Source organism: Stigmatopora argus, chromosome 5 (assembly GCF_051989625.1).
Source record: "Stigmatopora argus isolate UIUO_Sarg chromosome 5, RoL_Sarg_1.0, whole genome shotgun sequence".
NCBI classification, from domain to species: domain Eukaryota; kingdom Metazoa; phylum Chordata; class Actinopteri; order Syngnathiformes; family Syngnathidae; genus Stigmatopora; species Stigmatopora argus.
In genome coordinates, this window is record NC_135391.1 from 11,675,743 (window position 1) to 11,696,493 (window position 20,751).

The window sequence follows — 20,751 nt, forward strand, 5'->3', positions numbered from 1 at the left end:
AAGCCGAGTGTCGGTGAGTGTGTTACGAAGTGAACATGGCCTTGCGGGGTTTATTTGCACAAGCCAAGACAGTGACACCTTGTTTGATTTGATTTGTTAAAATAAAAATGATGTTGGCGCTCATTGACCCGTGGGGGCCCCTGACACACCCAATCCATCTGTTTGACTCAGGTTTCCACTTGCCGTTACCACAATAATGCTAACCCTAATACATACAAAAGTGAGCAAACACATTCTGAACTAACATCAGAAATCAAGGTTGAGCAGCAGTCAAAAAGTGTCCCTCGATTAAAATTCTGCATTATTGTGGTATGTAATGGCCAATTTCAGCAATCTGAAGTACCTTAACCAACGTTTAAGGGGCAATAAAAGCTCATGTGTGAAGGTGGGTGTGTCAAAGCTACAAAATACTTCCCTTTCTGCAAACTTACTCCTTGTTTAAGAGGCCCTAAGCTCATATTCCAATGTTTTGAATTTTATTATCTGTGTATTTTTTTTTCTTTCACTGCCGGTGTTCATTCATTCATTCATCTTCCATACCTCAGGTGCTTCTTGTTTCAGCAGAAACCCCAATGGTTAAACTGACTGTGCTGGATCGGTTGGAACAAAAACTTGCACCCAAAGCAGCACTTGAGGACTGGTTTGCCCACCCACCGCTCTAGACTGTCACTGATGGTGTTTGAAAATTGAATCAAAACTCCCAACAGCAGCCCCTGCACTGTTTGTGTTTGCAAGACCCTTGCCTTGAAGTGGGCCTACATAAGCAAAGCTCAGCCACATGTGAGCAACGGCCTGCAGCGTGACTTTTTTTGACAATCCCTGTTCCCCCCCATCTCATCTATTTTGGATCTATATTTTGTCATATATTAAGTATATAAACTACATTATTAACCCATGTAGGGCACAAGACTATTTTTGGTCAAGGCCACCAATTCAGGGTGTTGCCCGCCTCTGGCCCAGAGTCAGCTGGGATAGGCTCCAGCACCCCCTGCGACCCTAATGAGGATGAAGCGGTTGAGAGAATGAGATGAGTAAAAAAAAAACGTTGATCATAAAACACTTAAGCCTTTATTTTCACCAAAATTGACAGCCTAGCCTATAATCCAATGCGGTTTATGCATAAACTCAAGTGCCCTATAAATGCCTAATGTACATGAAAACAAGATTAGAAAACATTATCTTTAAGGGGTATACACCAGTGTAACATAAGTACGAGGGGACCAATTGGGTTAATATAAGATTGTCCAAAATTATTGCGGCACTAACAATGACTTCCATGTTTTAACTGTTGGCTTAGCCGTCGAATATGGCCGTTGATCTCGATTCCTGGGTGGGCTACTGCTGCTGTGCGCTTTTGTTGGACCATCTTTGGACCGTTGTGTTTAGTGAGACAACAAGCAAGGCGCTTCCAGTGAGGGTGAGGTATCACACAGGGAGCATCCACAAAGACTGTCGTCCTGCCTTTTGCATTATAACATTTTCTGCTTTCTTGTCTTGCATCCAACACTCCCAAAATGTACACGCAATGTACTCCTGTCCTGGCCTGACCACCCACACATTTTGTGATTAAAAACAACTTTTCTTGACTTAGTCTGTTGTGGCCATTCTTAACACTTTTGTGCTCAATTGTGTTCCTTTCTAACACCAGCCTCCACAATTGTTGTAACACTAGAGATCAAATGGGGATTCTTCTATTAAATAAATACATACACAACATACTGCAATGTATCGCATTGATCAGAATTGATGAATATTTGTTTCAGATTCGTTATGTACATGTATAGAGTAGGGTATCCCGACGGCTGAGTGGTTAGCGGTTAGTGGCCACGCAGTGAGGGTTCTGGGTTCAAATCCAGGTCGGCCCATTAAATGCCTACTACGTATAAGCAATGGTACCTTTCACTACTGCTTCACAGATCTGTTTTGTTGCCACTGACCAATTCAAGTAATAATAAAGATTTGATTGAATGAATTAATTCACGTTTCACAGTTGTTAATTCCAGATAAATAATTAGGGCGTGTCAGGAAAGGCATCCTGTATTAAAACTGTTAACTGTCAACAAGTGCTTGCTGTGGCGACCTCTTGTGGCGTAAACTAAAACTAACCTACATCAATCACTAAACAGGTCTGAATTTTGGACATTGTGCAGTTATTGTTTATAATGTTGTCATTGCAGGCATCTCCCTTTAGGCGTCCCTTATTACAGAGCTGCACCTCTTCTTTTCTGCTTGTTTTCTTTCCACGTAGTGCTGCAGGCCTTGAAACATAGCCTCGGTGTGGAGAATCTTGAGTGGGATGGAATGTAGTAACCAGCCCTGTGTGTACACATTCACAATTTTTATGTACGGTGCACCCAGAAAATATTTATGGCACTTCACTTATTTTCCACATTTTGCTATTTCACAGCTTTACCACAAAATTAAATGTTGTCAACAACTCAGATCAGTTTTGGATTATGCAACCAAAAAATGGCTAAAAAAAAAGTAAAACATTTAAAGGTTTGTTGCCCAGTGTCATAGATGAATATGAACAGTGAAAAATACAAATGATTATTTACTTGAAGAGTGAAAAAACGATTTGTTCCATTTAAGAATACAATTGTAACATACCAAAATGGGGAAAATATGAAGAGTTATTCAAACATTACTTATGCAATTTAACTCTCAGAGTAATCTTCCCTACCAGGAACATGTGACAGATGCTGCCATACGTTTTGTCCCCAGCTCGGATATACTGCAGCGAACTCTTCACAAAGTCTTGTGGGGAAAGCATGAATGCATTTGTTTGCTGGTAGCCCACCATGCGAGTGGACACCCCAAAGGGTGCCACTGCCTGAGAAAGCAAAAGTAAATAAAAGACCTGATGTAAGTAAAAGTGTAGCATCATTATGCATTTCGTGTAATTAACGGTTGTGTGGAAGATCATATTAGGCTATTGCAAGATCTGCAATGATTTTACAGGAAATTCCCCCAAAATAATGGATTCTTTTCATTTTCCTCTGAGGTGTTCTCCTTTGTAGATTCCCCACCCCTGCCTTAAAATTTTATATGGTCTAGGCACCTGTATAATAACACCTTTATCTTTGTATTCTGCGTGTAGACCTTGAGAAAACCTCTCCACAAAGATCTGTAAGGGTGATACACACAGTTTTAGTAAATGAAGATGTTAGAAGCCAACGATGGGATGAAGAGCTGATACTCACTTTAGATGCAGCGTAGAGTGAGTACAGTGGGAATGGAATAGAGGCAACTCCGGATGCAATATTTACTATCACTCCTTTTCTCCTGAATACCACAAACATAAACTCAAAAACATACTCTTATATAGGCTATCAATGACCACAATATTGACATCCCCACTCCGCTCAGCAGCCAAAGCGTACGTAACAGTCCCTGTGCTTTACTAAATAATATTAAAGCTCAAACACAAGTAACAAACGTAAACCATACTTTGTACCCCCTCTAATAATGTTAACCTGTTTGTCATTTTAAATTTTTTAGTCAAATGGTTGAAAAAAGTTGAAAATAGCCGCATGATTGGACGTCTATAATTGGTCTTCTGTAATCACAGTGGAGAAGTGGAGTAGAACCCAGCAACGTATAACCGTGATATCAACTTTTGTTATCAACTTTCTCTACTTAAAAAAATGATTAATTGCTTTGGAATAACAATTGTGTTACATCAAATGAAGGAAACCTGTTTTCCATGCCTGGGAGGATTATTTTGCACATCTGTTGCAAAAAAAAAAAAAAGTATCACTTTTGGGAAATTCAACTATGAAGGTTCCACTGTGAAATCAGGATCCTACCTTTACCATGGTTTTCACGTTGCAATTGATCAGACTCGTGATTGTCTGAAAGACAAGATATCAAGAGTCTTAAATTTGCAAAGAAAGAGTGCAGCCTTGAAACACCCAAAAAAAGAAACAAAGAAAACACCTGAAACACCTAAACCTGAAAATACTGTAGCATGTAACAACAGCACAACCATCACAATGGTTACTCATCACCTGTTTATCACATAGAAATGTAAATATGTGGCCCACCACTAACCTGGTCAAGATCTTCTACTTCAAGGAATTTGCGAGGGACACGACTGGGCACCATACCTACGTTGTTAACTGTCACACAAAAACAACAATCCACTTTTGATGGAATGGGTTCGATTGTGATTTCACTCCAACGTACAGAATTGTTATCCTGTCAGAGCACATATTGAATAATAGACGGTGAGAGTAGTACCTAAAACTCCAATGTCCAGGTACTTGAGTTCCTCCTCAATCTCCGTGAAGATGTTCTCCTTTGTGAAGTCTGCCACGACCACTTTTACCATTCGATGTGTAGTTTCACCTGTATATTAAAACAGCGATTGTTACACAAGGTACAATGGTAGATTTAAAAATTGAGGGGAAAAAAGTGTCATTCTTACTTATTTCCTTGGCCACCTTGTCCAGATTAATTTTGGTTCTGCTCATGATAACCACATTCATCCCGTGTTCAGCTAGCTAATAATGGTACAAAATAGGGCTACAGTGAAAATATTGACAGAGTAGTAATCCTCTTTTATTTAGACATGGATTTGGTGCCAGCTTGAAGCACCTTAAGTTGTTTAAAAAATGCAAATAGGTAAGGTTTTCAGTAAATAGCTGGGGATGCATTCCACATAAAAAATGAGACCCTAAAGCAGATATTCAAACAATTTTGAGTTATGTGCCAGATCAAAACCATTTTCTTTTATTAAAAAGTCAGAATCTTACGGACACAAAGTATCATAGAATGAAATACAGTATTAAAAATACAGTATATATTGCAATACTGGTTGTTTGTTATCCGAACACACAATTCAAGTATAATTACTTACTGCAAAGGCGTATTGTCTTCCAATGCCCTCTGAAGCACCAGTGACCACTGAAACAGCAACAAATGGTCAAAGTGAAGTTATGTGTTTACTGACTCATCATGTTTGGGTAACGATCTGTACTTTCAGCGTGTTCCTCTGATAAAGAACTTGCTGAGAACAAACAGGAACAACTCGTATACAACTGTTCACTACTCATATGATCATCCCTTTCAGGACCAAGTGGAAAGTGGACCAATAGAAACTGCATTATACGTAAGCAAAGAAATATAGACTGTCACTGGAATAAAGATTTGTTGGAGCAGTGGAATCATAATTTAACAAAAAACACGGCAGACCTGCAAGGTGCTCAACAGTATTTCACCATCTTCCAGATGACCGCAACACAAAAAGGAGCAGTAAGCAAACAGTCAGCTGGGATTTAAAATGCCAAGTCTTTCCTTAATGGATGCCCTACGCTGAGAATTTAGCCACTGGTGCCCAATGTGCCAGCCCATGTTAAATCGATGTCAGTCACCTCACTAGTAGACAGATTGAGTCATCAGGTGACACAAGGAAAAATTGTATGAAATGGCTCTGACTGACTGACAGTCGCACCTTCTATGAATTCTCCCGTTTGAAAAATATTTATTTGATTTTTTTAAAAACACTTATGCGCTTTCAGTGATTATGAAAAGCAAGTTCAGGATGACCAACGCCTCGTGGGACTACTTTGTTTTGTGTAATGAATACTTTTTAATTCAGCAGGGTTATCATGACACAGAGTGTTACGGGACAGCATACCCTCGATGTGAAAATAATCCAAAGCTATTCATTAATCATTGGAGTTTGTTGTCAGTCATCACTGTAAGATTGACACAAAACAATGATAATATGTAGCTACGGCTGAGTTCTACTCAAAGATGAGTTCATGATCACATTCCTTTTTGTGTTATTTTTATTTATTTCTCTAATACCGTGGCACTCTACTCACTTAGTTTCATGACCTTGTACTTTATTATAAGCATAAGCAGCCCCATTGACTTTGATTTGCTTTGTACTTTGTGCTTTTGCTGTTGCTTGGTTGTTCTGCGGCCTTTGCGACTGTACTGTCTAACTTATAACTATGCCTTTTCTTGCTACTGTCACAATGAAATTTCCCGAATACGGGATGAATAAAGTTATCCAATCCAATCCAATCCAATCACCACCACCCTCCCAACACCCACACCCACAGCATACACAATCACACGCTTACCTGCCCACTCTCCCATGGAAAAAAAGAAAGATTTTGGGAGGGGAAACCACCTTTTTGGCTGAAGCATCCTAGTAAAAAGGAGCAGTTTTATTCCATAGTAGACAACAACCACAGCACCAAGAGTCGTGAAAAAACATTCCATGAAGTTCTTCATTCTTTCCCGGCACCTGAGGCACACTTTGTTGTCCCCACAAGTGCTGCTTCAGCTGCTGATGTGTTCTGGTCAGAATGCCAATGAGTGATCCAACTTAATAAATATACACACAGAAAGCTGACACTCCCTTTTAAGGAACAACACACTCGCTCTCTGCCCTCCCTGTCCTACAACTACTAGAGATGTCATGTCGTTCAGCCTGTAATAGCTTTAAGACGTGTCGCTTTAAGACAGTCAGAGAAGATCAACTTGAAAAACTGCTTTTGTCCTACAGTGCTTGTGAAATAATCTTAAAAGTATCAAAGAATGTTTCAATCTATGACATAACTTTCAATCCGTGTCCCGGCGATGTCATAGAGACCTTCCATCCACATCAAAACCATCAGTGTCAAAACCATGCATCTTTGTAATAGGGTATGCCCTTTGTATATATGTAGCCTTTAACATAATCAGTGTCACCACTATCATCGGTGTCACTGTTCTGCTGCATCTTTGTAATAAAGCCATGCATCTTTGTAATAGGGAATTTGTATGTCACGAAATCTTGCCCTAAGTAAATAGTTGCTGTAGAAGTAGAGTCATCGGACCCACCACCTCAGTACTCTCCTTCTGCAGAAGCTTCAAAATCTCACTCATCTGTCTTGGCGTGCTTTACTTGTGTTCAACCTTGTGAATGTTCATAGTGGACCGGACAGTGCTGTGTGACTGAGATGTAATTTTTGGTTGCTTACTGTGCATTTAGTTGATATAAAAAGTTTACGTCCTCTGTCATAACTTTTGAACCTTTTCACCATTCAGTTGAAGGAGTCTCAAAATATTTGATCAGTGATCAAAAGGACCTTATAAGGTCTCTGGGGTGCTGGAGCCCAGTAGGCAGGGTACACCCTGAATATGCCGTGTAATCAAGCAGGTTTTCAACTTATTCATTTCATTTCCCAGTGAAAAGCTAGGAATCACAACTTTATAGACAAGGAAACCTCAGTTTAAACACTGTTTTCATATACCTTGATGGCCCATGTGTGAGTGGGTGTTGTCCACTATCCAACGGTACTTCAGGCCTGTCGCGATAACAAATTGTAGTGTGCGATATATTGTACCATAAAATATTGCCAATATGCAAACTTGTATAATATTATCAACAATCTTTTGATATAGTGACAATGTATCGTAATAAATCAGGTGGCTTTTTGAGAAACTATTCTTGCTTTTTGGGGCACCCGGATGTCTACAATTTTATTATTATTCAACAATTGTCCAACATTATCACTAGAAAACGCCAAATATACTGGATCAAACCATATGCAAGCGGAAATGGGGATACTACTACTACAAACTTATTCCTTGTCAAATTGCATTCCAATCTAAGTAAATAAGAGAGAGAATGAACACAAACTGTAAGTAAATTTGAGTTTTGAGAGCAAATATCTCATAATTAGTCATCTTTGGGTTTGCTGTATCATTTCACACAGCAGGAGCACGCAGTCTATTCCTGAAAAATAAACGTGCATCTTAATTTCCTTAACAATATTCAGTGTATGGTTGCTGTATACAAAAAAAAAAACATTTTTAAGACTAAACCTTCTGTTTGTGCATGGTATGGAAATGCGCTAATGACATTTTGCCCATCTCAAGCCTTGCTTCGCGGGGTACGTCATCAAGGCGCGCCGGATTGCATTGCTGGCGCCATTCTGACAAGCGTGTATTCCCCATCTCCCTTCCTTGAGTTAAACTCATCCTTGCTTGCACGTCTCCGTTAGTTTTTTTTGCAATCGCGCTTTAAGGTGAGTCTCGTTGCATTTAATTTAGTTGTGTGGTGTGTGCTTATCACCGTGGAAGATGTAATCGGCGAGTAAAACGTCCATCACTCTCTTGTCTGCTATTGAATAAATTTAGCTCTGTCGCTAGGCTTAAAGTTAGCGTTGTTATTTAGAATATTATGTCCGATTAGTCAAAGATCATTGTCTTCCCAACGAGCTGCAACAAATGAGATCCCACACCTTTGCAAATAACAGTCCGCTATCTGTAAATCGTTACATTATTGGTGATCCGGTTAATCGAGGATGAAAGAAACACTTTTTGGGGGGTTTAATTTAGGATGCATTCATCAGAAATGCCAAATCGTGCGTTTTTTCGAGAGGCTGAAATGGCAGGCTCGTGCTGGGAATAACTAGTGACTCGGGAGCCATGTCCCCTCACGCCTGATGTGCCTTATGACAAGCAATGTTTACATCCCTAAACAATAACTGCAGGATTAATGGGATGACACACACTTGCTAATCTATCGTAACGAAATGTAAGACATGAGAAAAATTGCCACCGTGAAACTTCATTAAGAGAAAAGGAAAAGGATAGATCATTGGAAATCAGTCAATCAGTTCTTCTCTTGTTGACTGGTCCTTGACTGACATGTACTTGATGAACACGTGGCTAACAGAAAGCACGTGATACTACTACTATTATTATTATTATTATGATTATTATCAGTGTGATTATTATTATTATTAGTAATATGATGATTATTATTATTATTGGGATAATCTTCAGTCGTCAACGTATTGAGCAGGTCGACAAATCCAAACAATAACCGCGTTGCCTGTGATATATGTGAATATAAATGTAAATTCATGTCATGCTTAGCATAATCATGGGCTGGATAAGATGGGGTTGTTGCGGGATATTTATTTGAGACTTCTTGTTCGCAGGCCTGGTGGAGCGAGTGGTTAGTGCGTCGGCCTCACGGCTCTGGGATCCTGGGTTCGAATCCAGGTCACGTCCACCTGTGTGGAGTTTGCATGTTCTCTCTGAGCCCACGTGGGTTTCCCCCGGGTATTCCGGTTTCCTCCCACTTTCCAAAAAACATGCATGGTAGGCTGATTGGACACTCTAAATTGACCCTAGGTATGGGTGTGAGTGTGCATGGTTGTCCGTCTGCTTTTTGCCCTAACATCGTTAGCGATCGGCTGGCCTGGCCCGCAGACAGCTGGGATTGGCTCCAGCACCCCCGTGACCCTAATGAGGATAAAGCGGTTCAGAAAACGAGATGAGATGAGATTTCTTGTTTGCTTGATGAGTTATATTGGGCATGGGTAGTATCCGATTAGGCTGGTTTGAAACCTTCATAGTAATATGGCGTTTATTACAATTACAGCGGATCTGTTGTGGAATACCCCCCACTGTTTCAGGCTTAAAATGAAAAAAAAAAAGTGTGACCTGAATAAAGTAGGCATATAAGTCTATGTATGTGTGTATAATATATATATATATATATATATATATATATATATATATATATATATATATATATATATATATATATATATATATATATATATATATATATATATATATATATATATATATATATATATATATATATACATACACATATCATATTTAATGGTGATTGATTGATTGATTGGCAGCGCTCCCGTTAATAGCTGATAGTCCCATTGAGAGGATTTACAATTTAATGCACTTATTTATGTGGCAAAATTAGATGCAAACGTCCATGAACACTGAATAAGATTAAAAAAAACAGGACGTCTCTCTCATTGTCTAATACTGGTCTGATGGTGGCAGTGTTGCTCAATATATACTTGCAAAAAACAGTTTCACCAATTGGACTTCAGCATTGGTACCATGTATTATTAAATCTTAAATAATATATATCTGTTGTATCTTTTCACCTAGAATTGTTTCTACTAAATGTTCCTATATTTCCTCAGGGTCGATGTTGTTCACCCAAACTTATCCAAGCTTTCCTTAATGAACCTTGAAAATGACTTTCTCAGTCTCTTTTTTTTTGCAAAAAACGTGCTTGTACCTCTACCAGTCTAAGATCTCGCAACCTGTCAACATTCAATAATATTAAATGTTTGGAAATAACTGCTTGGCCACTGGTCCTGGCATCAGACGCCTCAACAAATAAGGCAGGGAAATAAAACATCAGCCACTCCAGTATTCATCACCTTCACACATTTTCACATGCTTCAAAAAGTAATGTTTCCCAGTAGGACCTAAATTCCTATTATTGCAATGAACCTGGAGGTGTCGCTCTTATTGCCTTTTAAGATGAGTGAAGATGCTTGGGGACCCGAGGTTCTTGAGCATAATTGAACACATTAATTGAGACAATGCACTTGTTTCGTTCTAATGAGATGTCATTGCTTTAGATTGGGGGCAAAAATGTTGACAACTCAATTTGTTCTGCGATACATGTTAACTTCTAAGTAATTTCAAAACAATTTCTCCCCTAGATATGATGGTGTATTGTTTTAGTTTGTTTTTGGCTGCAATTTTAATAAACTCCACATGTGATTTTTGAATAGTATTTTTATAAAGTGTTTTTAACATTATTTTTCATAACCTTTGCATTTTTAGAAGACATGCGATCCCACGATTACGAACCTAAAGGTACCATGTCATACTCCCAAAAGCCGAATACTGTAGCATATTGCCTCTCATTTTGTTGTTGTTTTTCGAGTAATACCTATATGAAATTACTATATTTCGCACTACACGGCTGCCAGAGAGTAGACTGAGAGCCATAGATACGCCACATTGAACCAATCTATGACAACGTAGATGTACCTACAGCAAAAGATTAATAATAGGCGTTTTCTGACCCTTTAAACATTTTTGCTGACAGCTCTGAGACATCTAAATCTGTCTTCTATCCAGGTATATCCAGCTATGGATATAGACGGTGCCAGTTCAGTGGTGCTGAAGACCTTAACTCAAGCAACCAGTCAGGACACAGCTGTGCTGAAGCCTGCTGAGGAACAGCTCAAACAGTGGGAGACACAGCCGGGCTTCTACTCGGTCCTTTTGGTGGGCAAGATGTGAAATAATTATTTTTGAGTCAATATTTTACTTAATTATGTAGTTATGTGTTTTTTAAATTCACGGGGATCTGGCTGAGTTGAGTTGAAAATGGCTGCAAAGATGACAAAATTGGACATACGTATTTAATTCCGGGTCCTTGGTGAATGTGTGGTATACTCAGCTTTAGCTAGCCCCAGGAGTCTTAACCTTACTCAAGTTATGGCCTTAACGGCAGATGTGTTTTTCACTTCTGACATTTAATCATTTTTGGATGATGCTGGTTCTGATCTCCTTATTTTATTCTGCTAATATAAGCTTACCACATGTATGTCTTCCTTTCCTTTAGAACATCTTCAATAACCACATGTTGGATGTGAATGTCAGGTGGCTGGCAGTGCTTTACTTCAAAAATGGCATTGACAGATATTGGAGAAGGGTGGCCCCCCAGTAAGTACATCTATTCAGCTTGTATAATGTCTCCCTTGCTGTTGTCTCTTTGCAACAGTATTTGTTTTACTTGTTTTATAGCCATTGCCCCCATGTTTGTTTTGGTTCCATTTTCCTGTAACAACTCTTATGTGGATTGTTTCTTTATTACTGTCTTTATAGCTACAGCTTCTCTCTTCCTGCCCTCTCATTTTATTTATACATTTTATACATCCCACACTTTTGTGTCTTCTTAATGCATCCTAATGTTTGTAGCTTTTGTGCTTTCACCAAGCACCATTTGCCGCAGGCTAACTTATAATGTCAACTTTGTTGGATTCGGATGGAACATTAATCCATGAATTTAAATGACATGCAAATTTGAGGTCTTCAATGCTGCCTCACCAATCTTGGTTTGTGACCACTTTGTTTCTCACTCGTTTCTTTCTCAAGAAAGTGTCCTCGTAATCTGACCAAGCGTTTTGTTCTGGCCCTGTCAGTATTTTATTGAATGGACTTTCATTTTTCAGAGGGCCTTGTAAGTTTTTTGGCTCGATGTAATTTGATTGTACCTTTGGGCTATTTGCTACACTCTAAATTGAGGAGTAGAGCAATACCCCGAGATGCTACACAGAACACAGTGTCTCAGACCACTGTGCAGGACATATTATCCATCTTTATCAGTGTATTTGAGTGTGTTGGGAAAGTTCTTTTTCCATAAGAACTAGTTCGAAGGTCGCAAAATTTAACTTGCACTTGTTCAGGTCATAGTTCCTCGTTTAAAAAATCTGATAATTTCAAGAATGGGTAGGCTCCGATTATATGATGAGGATGTCTCGGAACATGGTGTTGTCTGTAGCTCTCTCAAATACTAATTATTTATCTGAACATGTTTCCTCTCTGCTTCTATTGCCAGTGCTTTATCAGAGGAGGAGAAGACCACTTTACGTGCTGGGCTCATCACAAACTTCAACGAGCCAATTAATCAGGTTAGTGATTTCACTCCACCCTGCTGAAATCCTACTTGCCCTACTGATGGGCTCCACCAGAATAATTCACTGAGAGAATCTATAAAACCCAAGTCCTTCATGCAACTTTTTTTTTGCTGCATAGCTATGCATAATGGGAGGCCTCAATGCCTTTTAAGCGGTGAAATAGTGTTGTTGTGGAACAGAAGAATTGACGTATAGTCCCTCTTCGGTTGTTTATGTTGTGATGTTTATTGAAATAAGTGGCATGGGGATACACAGATTTCATTTTGTTATACATAAAAAATGTTGTGCATAAAACAGAATAATGAAATATTTGAGTATTCATATTATATTTTTTTTCCTTTGCTACTTGCTACTGAACTGCTGTCTTAGCAACTTGCACTAGACACCAAATTGTAAGGTGCCACTTGTCACTATGTCAAAATTAGATGTATACCACTCTATGTTGTCACAGTGCTTTTTATGAAGTCTTGGAGCAAAGCAATAATGGGGCGTTGGGGGAAATCATGTTGACAAGAGCTTATAAAAATGATAACCATACAGCAATTCTGATTGCAAGAGTTGAGGGACTCTTGTTGACAGAATACACAAATGCTCTTTCAGAGCTATTCTGGCTCTTTACTGGACACAGCTGGCAAGATGAAAAGGCTGAGAATGAAGTAATTTGCACTCTGTGTAGCTAAAGTGCCGCCACCTCACGCTATTTGAAAATAAAGGCTCTGACCTCATTGTGTACATATGCTAGGTAAATCAAATTTATATATATATTCACATCTCCATTTGCTATGCTCAACAACACATGCTCACCATGCTGAAAACACAGTGTAATACCTTACCTTTCAGACTTCAAATATATACATTGTGTATATGCTGCCGCTAACGACATTTAATAATGAACAACCGACTCATTGAAACTCTAATGCGCAATTTCCCAATATTGTCATTTATTTACTATTTCCAAGGCAGTTTTTTTAATTCACTCTAAAATACTTCCTCATTTGCCATCAATGCCTAATTTTTTCCCCCCGATCTGCTTCGCCATCAGATAGCAACCCAGATCGCGGTGCTGATAGCTAAGGTAGCCCGGCTCGACTGTCCCCGGCAATGGCCGGAACTCATCCCTGTTCTGCTGGAGTCCGTCAAGGGTCAGGATGGCTTGCAGCAACACAGAGCGCTGCTCACCTTCTATCACGTTACCAAAACGCTCTCATCAAAACGTTTGGCTCAGGACAGACGGCTGTTTCAAGACGTAAGCCATCAATTTCAGTTTTATTTAGGTATAGATTCTATCTTTCAATAATTTCCTTGAATTTTTTTTTTTTACCATGACCTCATGCTTGCCAATGGAGTGGTTTGAATGTGTAGTACCATGTGTCACCGATGGGTGAGGTTGTTTAGCTGCGTTTAGATGAAAGATGTATGGAAGCTGCATGAACTTAGGTCACAAGAGTGTTTGTTCAATGCATGATTGATGGTCTGTTTTTGTCTTGGTGAATCGTGTCTCTGTTTTTCTGTTTATGTTTATCTAAATTTAATGCATTCAGTGTTTTAAGAACATAAGACTACTCCTAAATGGCTTTAGGGAAAAGAATGATCAAACAGACTAATGAGAACACCACTGTATCCCCTCAGCTTTGGAAGCTTCTACATCTCCCGACCTTCTCATCTTGTTAGACATTTGTCATTTTTACGTAAACTTTAGACATGTACTTGCCTCGGGCTGTGTCTTTTGGTGGATGCTAGTTTTTCCTCTAAGGTCTCCATCATTTCTTGATAAATATTTCTGTCTTAGCATTTTTACCTTGCACCGTGATCACCTTGTAAATATCTTTGCCTCCATTTTAATTTTAGATTTTCCCCTCATTTTTATCTTAAATTGTTTTTCTAAACTGAATGTTGTTTAATCTTTAACATTAAGATTTTAAACAAATGAATTATATAATTAGGACTTCACTACTGTTTTTCAATACTGACTGATGACTTATAAGATGATAAGTGGAACACTGTTGTAAAGCAATGTGCCATTTCACACAAGGTCTAGTCCTGATGCTACTTTTACAAGTGAATTGATATTAATCACAAATAATGTTCTCACTAAGAGCAGTTCTTCCAAAATTTCCAGACTCTGGTTAACCAACCTATTTACAGTTGATTCAAACTGACACTTGATGAATGTTTGACTAGAGAGTGAGATTTACCGCCGTACAGGTAAAATTTAAGGTGTAAATCACACAATGAAAAATTTTCTTTTTAACAAAACAGGATACCCAAAATATGGCATTGATCAATGTTTTACATTTTGACCGAGTTGATAGTTTGCTTAGTCAATTGATACATCTAAACAGATCAATTTATCTTTATACCCCCTCGTCTAGAGAGGTTAACCTCGATAGGAAAAACACAAAAGTAAAGTAGAAAAAAACTTGGATGAAAATCAAAATAGAAATGCGTTGTGCTGTTTTCCTAAAATTAACGTGCTGCTTTGTATATAAGCCTCTTTGTATCTCCCTGGTCTTTCTGTGTGTGTGTGTGTGTGTGTGTATTTTACAATGCTCGAGTCCAACGCCATATTGAGTATGTGTATCATTTTATTAGTAGGAAAATCAAAACCCAAAGCTCATTATTGTGCCCTGGCTGGTTGTCTGAGGTAGTGAACTGTGCGATGTACTGCACTGGTAAAAGGAACAGTGGTGCTTTTGTTTGCCTTTGATCGTATTATTTAGTTCGACTGGAGTATGTATCTTACCAGAAAAATTGTAATTGGTTTGGGGCCCGAATATTGTTATGGGAATGAGAGAAATAATTAGTTCATTGAAACTGAATTTTCCTGTGACCGTTAGGTTCCCTATTTACTTTCTACTTGTGTCTTTCTTTTATATTATGTCTCTATTTGTGTGTTTATGAGAAGCTGTTGGGATTTTTCCATGTGATCATTATTTGAAAATGGATTCATTCCTTGTGCGTACTGGCGTGTTGTTGAAAGTTTCTGCTGATCCAGCATGATTTGATCACTTTGTGATGGACTGTTTTGTGTGTGCATGTTGGCAGCTGGCATCGGGCATTTACAGCTTTGCGTGTTCCCTGTGGAGCCACCACACGGACTGTTTCCTCCAGCAGATCTGTGCCCGGGACGAAACAAGAGCGATGGCATCGTTAGAAAGAACACTGCTCTCTCTTAAAGGTAGCTGACATGACACACCTGTATCACTGCACATTTGTAAACCACACTTTTACTTTTTATCTATAACGTTGCCATACTATCTTATCATATTTTTTGATAAGATGGTCCAAAACTATTCCCCATCCATACCTCTAGAAGTTGGAAATTATGGCTAAAATAATATGGACCAAATTTGCCCCTCGGCTAACACCATATCAAACTTTTATTGTAAGTTTCAATGGTAAATTTTTATATATTTTTTAAAACAGTTTTGAAACTTGTTCATGCATTACTCAATATCAAAAGAAGAATGCTTGTACCAGATATAGCAGCAGGATATTTCCATCAACTGTCGATTTATCATTACGGAGTTCTTCTGTGGGGAATGCTAGTATTTATTTTCCCTGAAAAAGTAATATGCTTGCGCCAATGGGGGTTTCCTTTTTTATTCTTTTCACTTATATAACTGAGCCCAGAGTCAACAAGCATTCATCTCCTTTTGTGCAAACAGTATCCATCCGAAGAACTACATTGTCATTTCATTTAGCGCCCCAAATTTTCAGACAGATATCAGAGCCGAGCCTTAAGAACAAGCTGTCAATTTTGTTTTCCTAAAACTCAATCTCTGAAAGAGTAGGTTAAAGTGGTGCATCTCAATTGCGAAACGAACGGTGTACATTAAGGAGTAGGCCATTATAGCCTGTGCATGAAGTAGACGGTCTTCTTGTAATGGCAAGATGTTCACTTATTTTATCAAATAATACTGGAAACCTAATATATCCAAATCTGGAAAAGTTCAAATTCTTATTTTGCGGTTGAAACAAATAAAATTGGGATTTATGAAACGTTTTGCGTGTGGGGAACACAGTTGCATTTTGCCAGTATTTGCGGCAGCACTTGTTCCCTGTAAGACTTGGAATCTATTAAGTAGGCCCACGTTCTTCGTGAAAACTAATCATGTTGATTAAACAGTGGAATCTCTAAAGTTGAATAAAACATTTTAAGTTATGAACCACTGCCTGTCACTGACCAAGCAGCTCTTTGAGCCTGTCCAGATTTTGGCTTTAGTGTAGGGAAGAAAAAAGAAGAAACATTCGAAAACCTTCATCTAGGGAATCTTGGCTTTCACTGTATCAATAATGAAGACGAAGAATGTTACAAAATCTGTTTCCCCCTTCAGTACTACGCAAGCTGACTGTTCATGGATTCCAGGAGCCACAGCAGAATGTTGAAGTGATGGTGAGTGAGCGTCGTAACATTTTGTTCAAATTGCGTATCTTTTCTTCAGAAAGGACTTCATATATTCATATTCATTTATCTTCACATGGTCACAGGGAATACTAGTGCCTATCCTTGCAAAGAACGAGCAGTTGGAAGCGTACACCCAGATTTAGTTGCTGGCCAATTGCAGGTTCATAAAGAATTTATATATGCCTACCTGTGAATTAGGTGTTCAAAATATGGGTGTCTATTAGGTTTTAAAATGCCTGGAGCCCTATTTATGTTCAAAAAGCCAAGTTGATTTATTTCCTCTTTTTTTAATTCAATTAAAAAACATTTTTGGAGACCCTCTATAACAGTCACTGTAAACAAAAACTGACTCCGTGAAATGCATGTAGGTATTTCATTTTGTATTCCGTTACGCGCTCTCTGTTCTATTTCTCTTTTGGCAGTCAAGGCTAGCTGGAGATGAACCACCTCCTATAAAGTTATTTGTTTTTATATTAGTCCCAGGTTAAAGTGATTAACTTAACTATTTAAAATAAATATTGTATAATAATTTATATTATGTGTATATATGTGTGTGTGTGGGGGGGGGGGGGTTGTGTGTGTGCGTATAAGGGATACTTTTTCAGTCTGTTATGGCACAAATGAGTCATGTTCTAGCTAGCAGGCACAAGGTTGTAACACTAACATTAAAATGTCATTTGCCTCAAGCTGGTTATTCCAGATCAATGAGCAAACAAACATAAAGGCTTTAGAGTTAATATTTCATGTTCAGATTGAATTAAGCTGTCGTGAGTAGTTCAGAATAATTTCTGGTTAAGCTCGTATTGCCATTTTCCTCTCACAAATTCACTTGGCATTCTTAGATTCCCTTCTCTTTTCCATACTTGAGGGTTACTCCTAAAAAAGGCAGAGTAGTCTTTTTCTGTTGTCATTTTGTCACAACATGCCATTGCTTTATTTATTTTTCAAAGCACAACTAAACATGTAGCCTTCAAATTTCACATTGCTGCACTAGATCCAATTGGTTCAGGCTTTTGATACAGTCAACGCTAAACCTGATTTGCAGTGGAGTCAAAATAGTGAAATGTGTTTGTACACAAAAGTGGGATGATTTGTGAGGAGTCATTGCATTACAGAATGTAAATACCTTCTACATTCCCTGTGGCTCAAAACACTTTTCTGCATATAAACTGAGTCATTTCAGATATTGGGCTTTATACCCAAGTTGTGCTCAATTTTCTTAACAATTTAGAATCTGGGGTCCTATCATATTGTAAACATGGAAATTTTCCATGTTCATAGACCATGAAAGGAGCTCACTTCCATTCTCTAAAAGTTCTCGTCCCGTTACTGTGGGAATGGGAGCAATTAAACCTTTTTTCTTCTCTTTTCCACTTTTTAGGGTTTTCTGAATGCAGTGTTTGAAAGGCTAAAACAGTTCCTGGAATGCTGTAAGTAGTTTGTGTTTTTATCTTTATGATCAGTTGTTGAATGGATGACATACTTCCAAGATTTTTGCCCTGAAATGTATTTTGCTGGAGATTCTGAATAAATAACTTGACTGATCTTTTATAAGGCTGTCATCACACCTTTACTCATTCCTTGCCATTGAAAGGTCTACTGTTCAATTAGCGTCTAAAAATTAACTGTGATTGACAATAGGCAGGAATGGGTATACTTTAATGTACTTTTTCACAGGGTTGAGTAGATGATGGTAGAAGATGAGGCCCAACATTTTATGACCCAAAGTTTTAGTTGTCAGTTTATACATAGATTTTCTGATCGAATCACAGTTGTTAAGACACAGGTGCTAATTCTTCTTATTTGTTTGACGTAAGTTTGGTTTTTACCTCTATTATATTAACACCACGTCTGTGTGGCCATTACTAATTAATTAAGTGTCTGCATCAGAGCACAGTCAGACATTCTGGAAGTTTTTTTAATTTAGTTCCTCAAATTGCTGTTGCTTTTGGAACAAAGAATCAATCATTGCACTGCCTGGTAAAAGTGTACTAACAACAACATCACCATTTTTTAGTGGATAATTAAGACTCCAACTGTTACAAACTAACATTGTCATTTGTATGTTGTGTATTTTAGGTCGACAAATTGGTCCAGGCAGTACATGCAGGGAAAAGCTGGAAAAGACAATAATACTCTACACTAAAGTTGTGAGTGTTGTTTGTTGATGTAGTAGATGAAATTGGTGCTTGATGTCAAATTTTTATCAACTAAACAATGCATTCTTCTTTCCTTTGACTTAGTTGCTGGATTTCTTGGAGTACCATCCCTGTGCATTTATCCCTCTAATCCAGCGCGCACTGGAATTTTCTGTTAGCTACGTGTTCACACCTGTCGGGGAAGGCATCACTTTTGAGCGCTTCATTGTCCAGTGCATGAACCTCACCAAGATTATTGTTAAGAATGAAGCCTATAAACCTGCCAAGAACATTGAAGGTCAAGTATGAATTTGTTGAAGATGTCTTTGATATGTACCGTCAATTCTTCTTCTCATTTTCTCCTTAACACTATTATTTTATTGTCAACGATTGGAGTGCAATCTATTTCCATTATTAAAAATGTCTTTATAATATTTTAAGTCATATTTAACTCACTATTTTTACATTGTAGGGCTTTAGGATGTGCCCAAATTTGTGTAATCATCTTCAAATTGTCACTGAACTCTGTGAAATCATACATCCATTAATTTACCAAGCTTAAGAATAACTTGATTAATCTTAAGAAAATCGGGTCTTGACTCACTTACAGTTTTTTGCCAGTGTGTGTGTCTAAAAGTTAGACTGAGTTGAGCTAAACTTTGTTTGCGTTCTTGTTCCCACCTTCCAGATAGGGCAATATTGTAAGGTGCAAGGTTGAACTGCTAAAGGCAAATCAAGACACGGCTGACCTATTCAGCTACTGCCATCAATGGGACTTATATTTTTATAATAGTTATATTTTTCTCACCCTGTCAGTCATGTAGACAGACAGCAGGTCTCCTGTGCATCTGAGACTACGATAGGTCGCAAAGCTGTGTAGTTCTAATGAAAGTAAAAATGAATGAACTTTATCCACTATTGGATGACAGAACATGTTTGCCAATGAACTATTTGTGGTGAGTATCTTGAATAATGATGTTGGAAATAGCTTTTTTTACACTAATTGATAATATGATTTTTTTTTGTAATAATTCAAATGAATAATAATTATTGATTCATTTTTCCATTCCGAATATCCTCACAAGGGTTGTTGGGGGACTCCCTGAGTTGGTTGGCAGCTAATCGGACGGCACAACAAGACAAACAACCACCCACACTCAAACTCAAATCTAAAGACAACCAACCTCCCATCCTGAAACAGTAACCAGAAAAAACTTACGCAGGCATAGCGAGAACATGAAAACTCTAGACAGGAAGATCAGGAGCCACCGTGATTGAACCAGAGATATAATTGTTATGTTGGCAGGAACAATGTGTCTACTCGATTTAAAACTTGAGTTGTAAAGCTTTGATGTCATGTTTTTGTAGATAGTAAACCAGAGAGTCTCGAGGCTCACAAGATAAAGACTGCTTTTTTCACACACCCCACCCTGACGGAGATTGGCCGCCGTCTTGTCTCCCACTATTTTCTCCTTACGGAGGAGGAGCTAGCCATGTGGGAGGAGGATCCCGAGAGTTTTGGTAAGTCTAAAAGTTGATTTCTTAGAATATCTTAATTATTGACAGATTCAACATTTTTACTTGTCTGTCTTTCACTCTGTCAGACATCAACTAATGAGCAGTTTTACTTATAGTTTTACCAAACATCAAATGTCAATTTAGTAATTTCTCTATAATTGTTAATGATGTAGTATAGTTAATTCATTTGATT

At 38.2% G+C, this 20,751-nt stretch overlaps 2 protein-coding genes across 2 annotated transcripts in view; one reads left to right on the forward strand and one right to left on the reverse strand.

Annotated features, from left to right (window-relative positions):
- Positions 1 to 1,045: 1,045 nt before the first annotated feature.
- On the reverse strand, positions 1,046 to 6,487 carry hsd17b3 (hydroxysteroid (17-beta) dehydrogenase 3). The gene is made up of 11 exons (XM_077601259.1): positions 6,096 to 6,487; positions 4,862 to 4,908; positions 4,430 to 4,505; positions 4,243 to 4,350; positions 4,054 to 4,121; positions 3,810 to 3,854; positions 3,698 to 3,732; positions 3,204 to 3,285; positions 3,062 to 3,127; positions 2,684 to 2,833; positions 1,046 to 2,316 (listed from the first exon to the last, which is right to left on the reverse strand). The coding sequence occupies exons 1-11, from the start codon at positions 6,247 to 6,249 to the stop codon at positions 2,188 to 2,190; spliced, it is 960 nt and encodes a 319-aa protein (XP_077457385.1). The 5' UTR covers positions 6,250 to 6,487; the 3' UTR covers positions 1,046 to 2,187.
- Positions 6,488 to 7,893: 1,406 nt separating this feature from the next.
- The window catches only part of ipo11 (importin 11), a 46,193-nt gene continuing 33,335 nt past the window's right edge, over positions 7,894 to 20,751 (forward strand). The window contains exons 1-11 of the mRNA XM_077601230.1: positions 7,894 to 8,030; positions 10,930 to 11,079; positions 11,420 to 11,520; positions 12,416 to 12,488; positions 13,537 to 13,740; positions 15,540 to 15,672; positions 16,832 to 16,890; positions 18,284 to 18,332; positions 18,982 to 19,052; positions 19,146 to 19,338; positions 20,409 to 20,561. Coding sequence (XP_077457356.1) covers positions 10,942 to 11,079; positions 11,420 to 11,520; positions 12,416 to 12,488; positions 13,537 to 13,740; positions 15,540 to 15,672; positions 16,832 to 16,890; positions 18,284 to 18,332; positions 18,982 to 19,052; positions 19,146 to 19,338; positions 20,409 to 20,561 — 1,174 coding nt within the window. The 5' untranslated portion in view covers positions 7,894 to 8,030; positions 10,930 to 10,941. The remainder of the gene's footprint in view (positions 8,031 to 10,929; positions 11,080 to 11,419; positions 11,521 to 12,415; positions 12,489 to 13,536; positions 13,741 to 15,539; positions 15,673 to 16,831; positions 16,891 to 18,283; positions 18,333 to 18,981; positions 19,053 to 19,145; positions 19,339 to 20,408; positions 20,562 to 20,751) is intronic.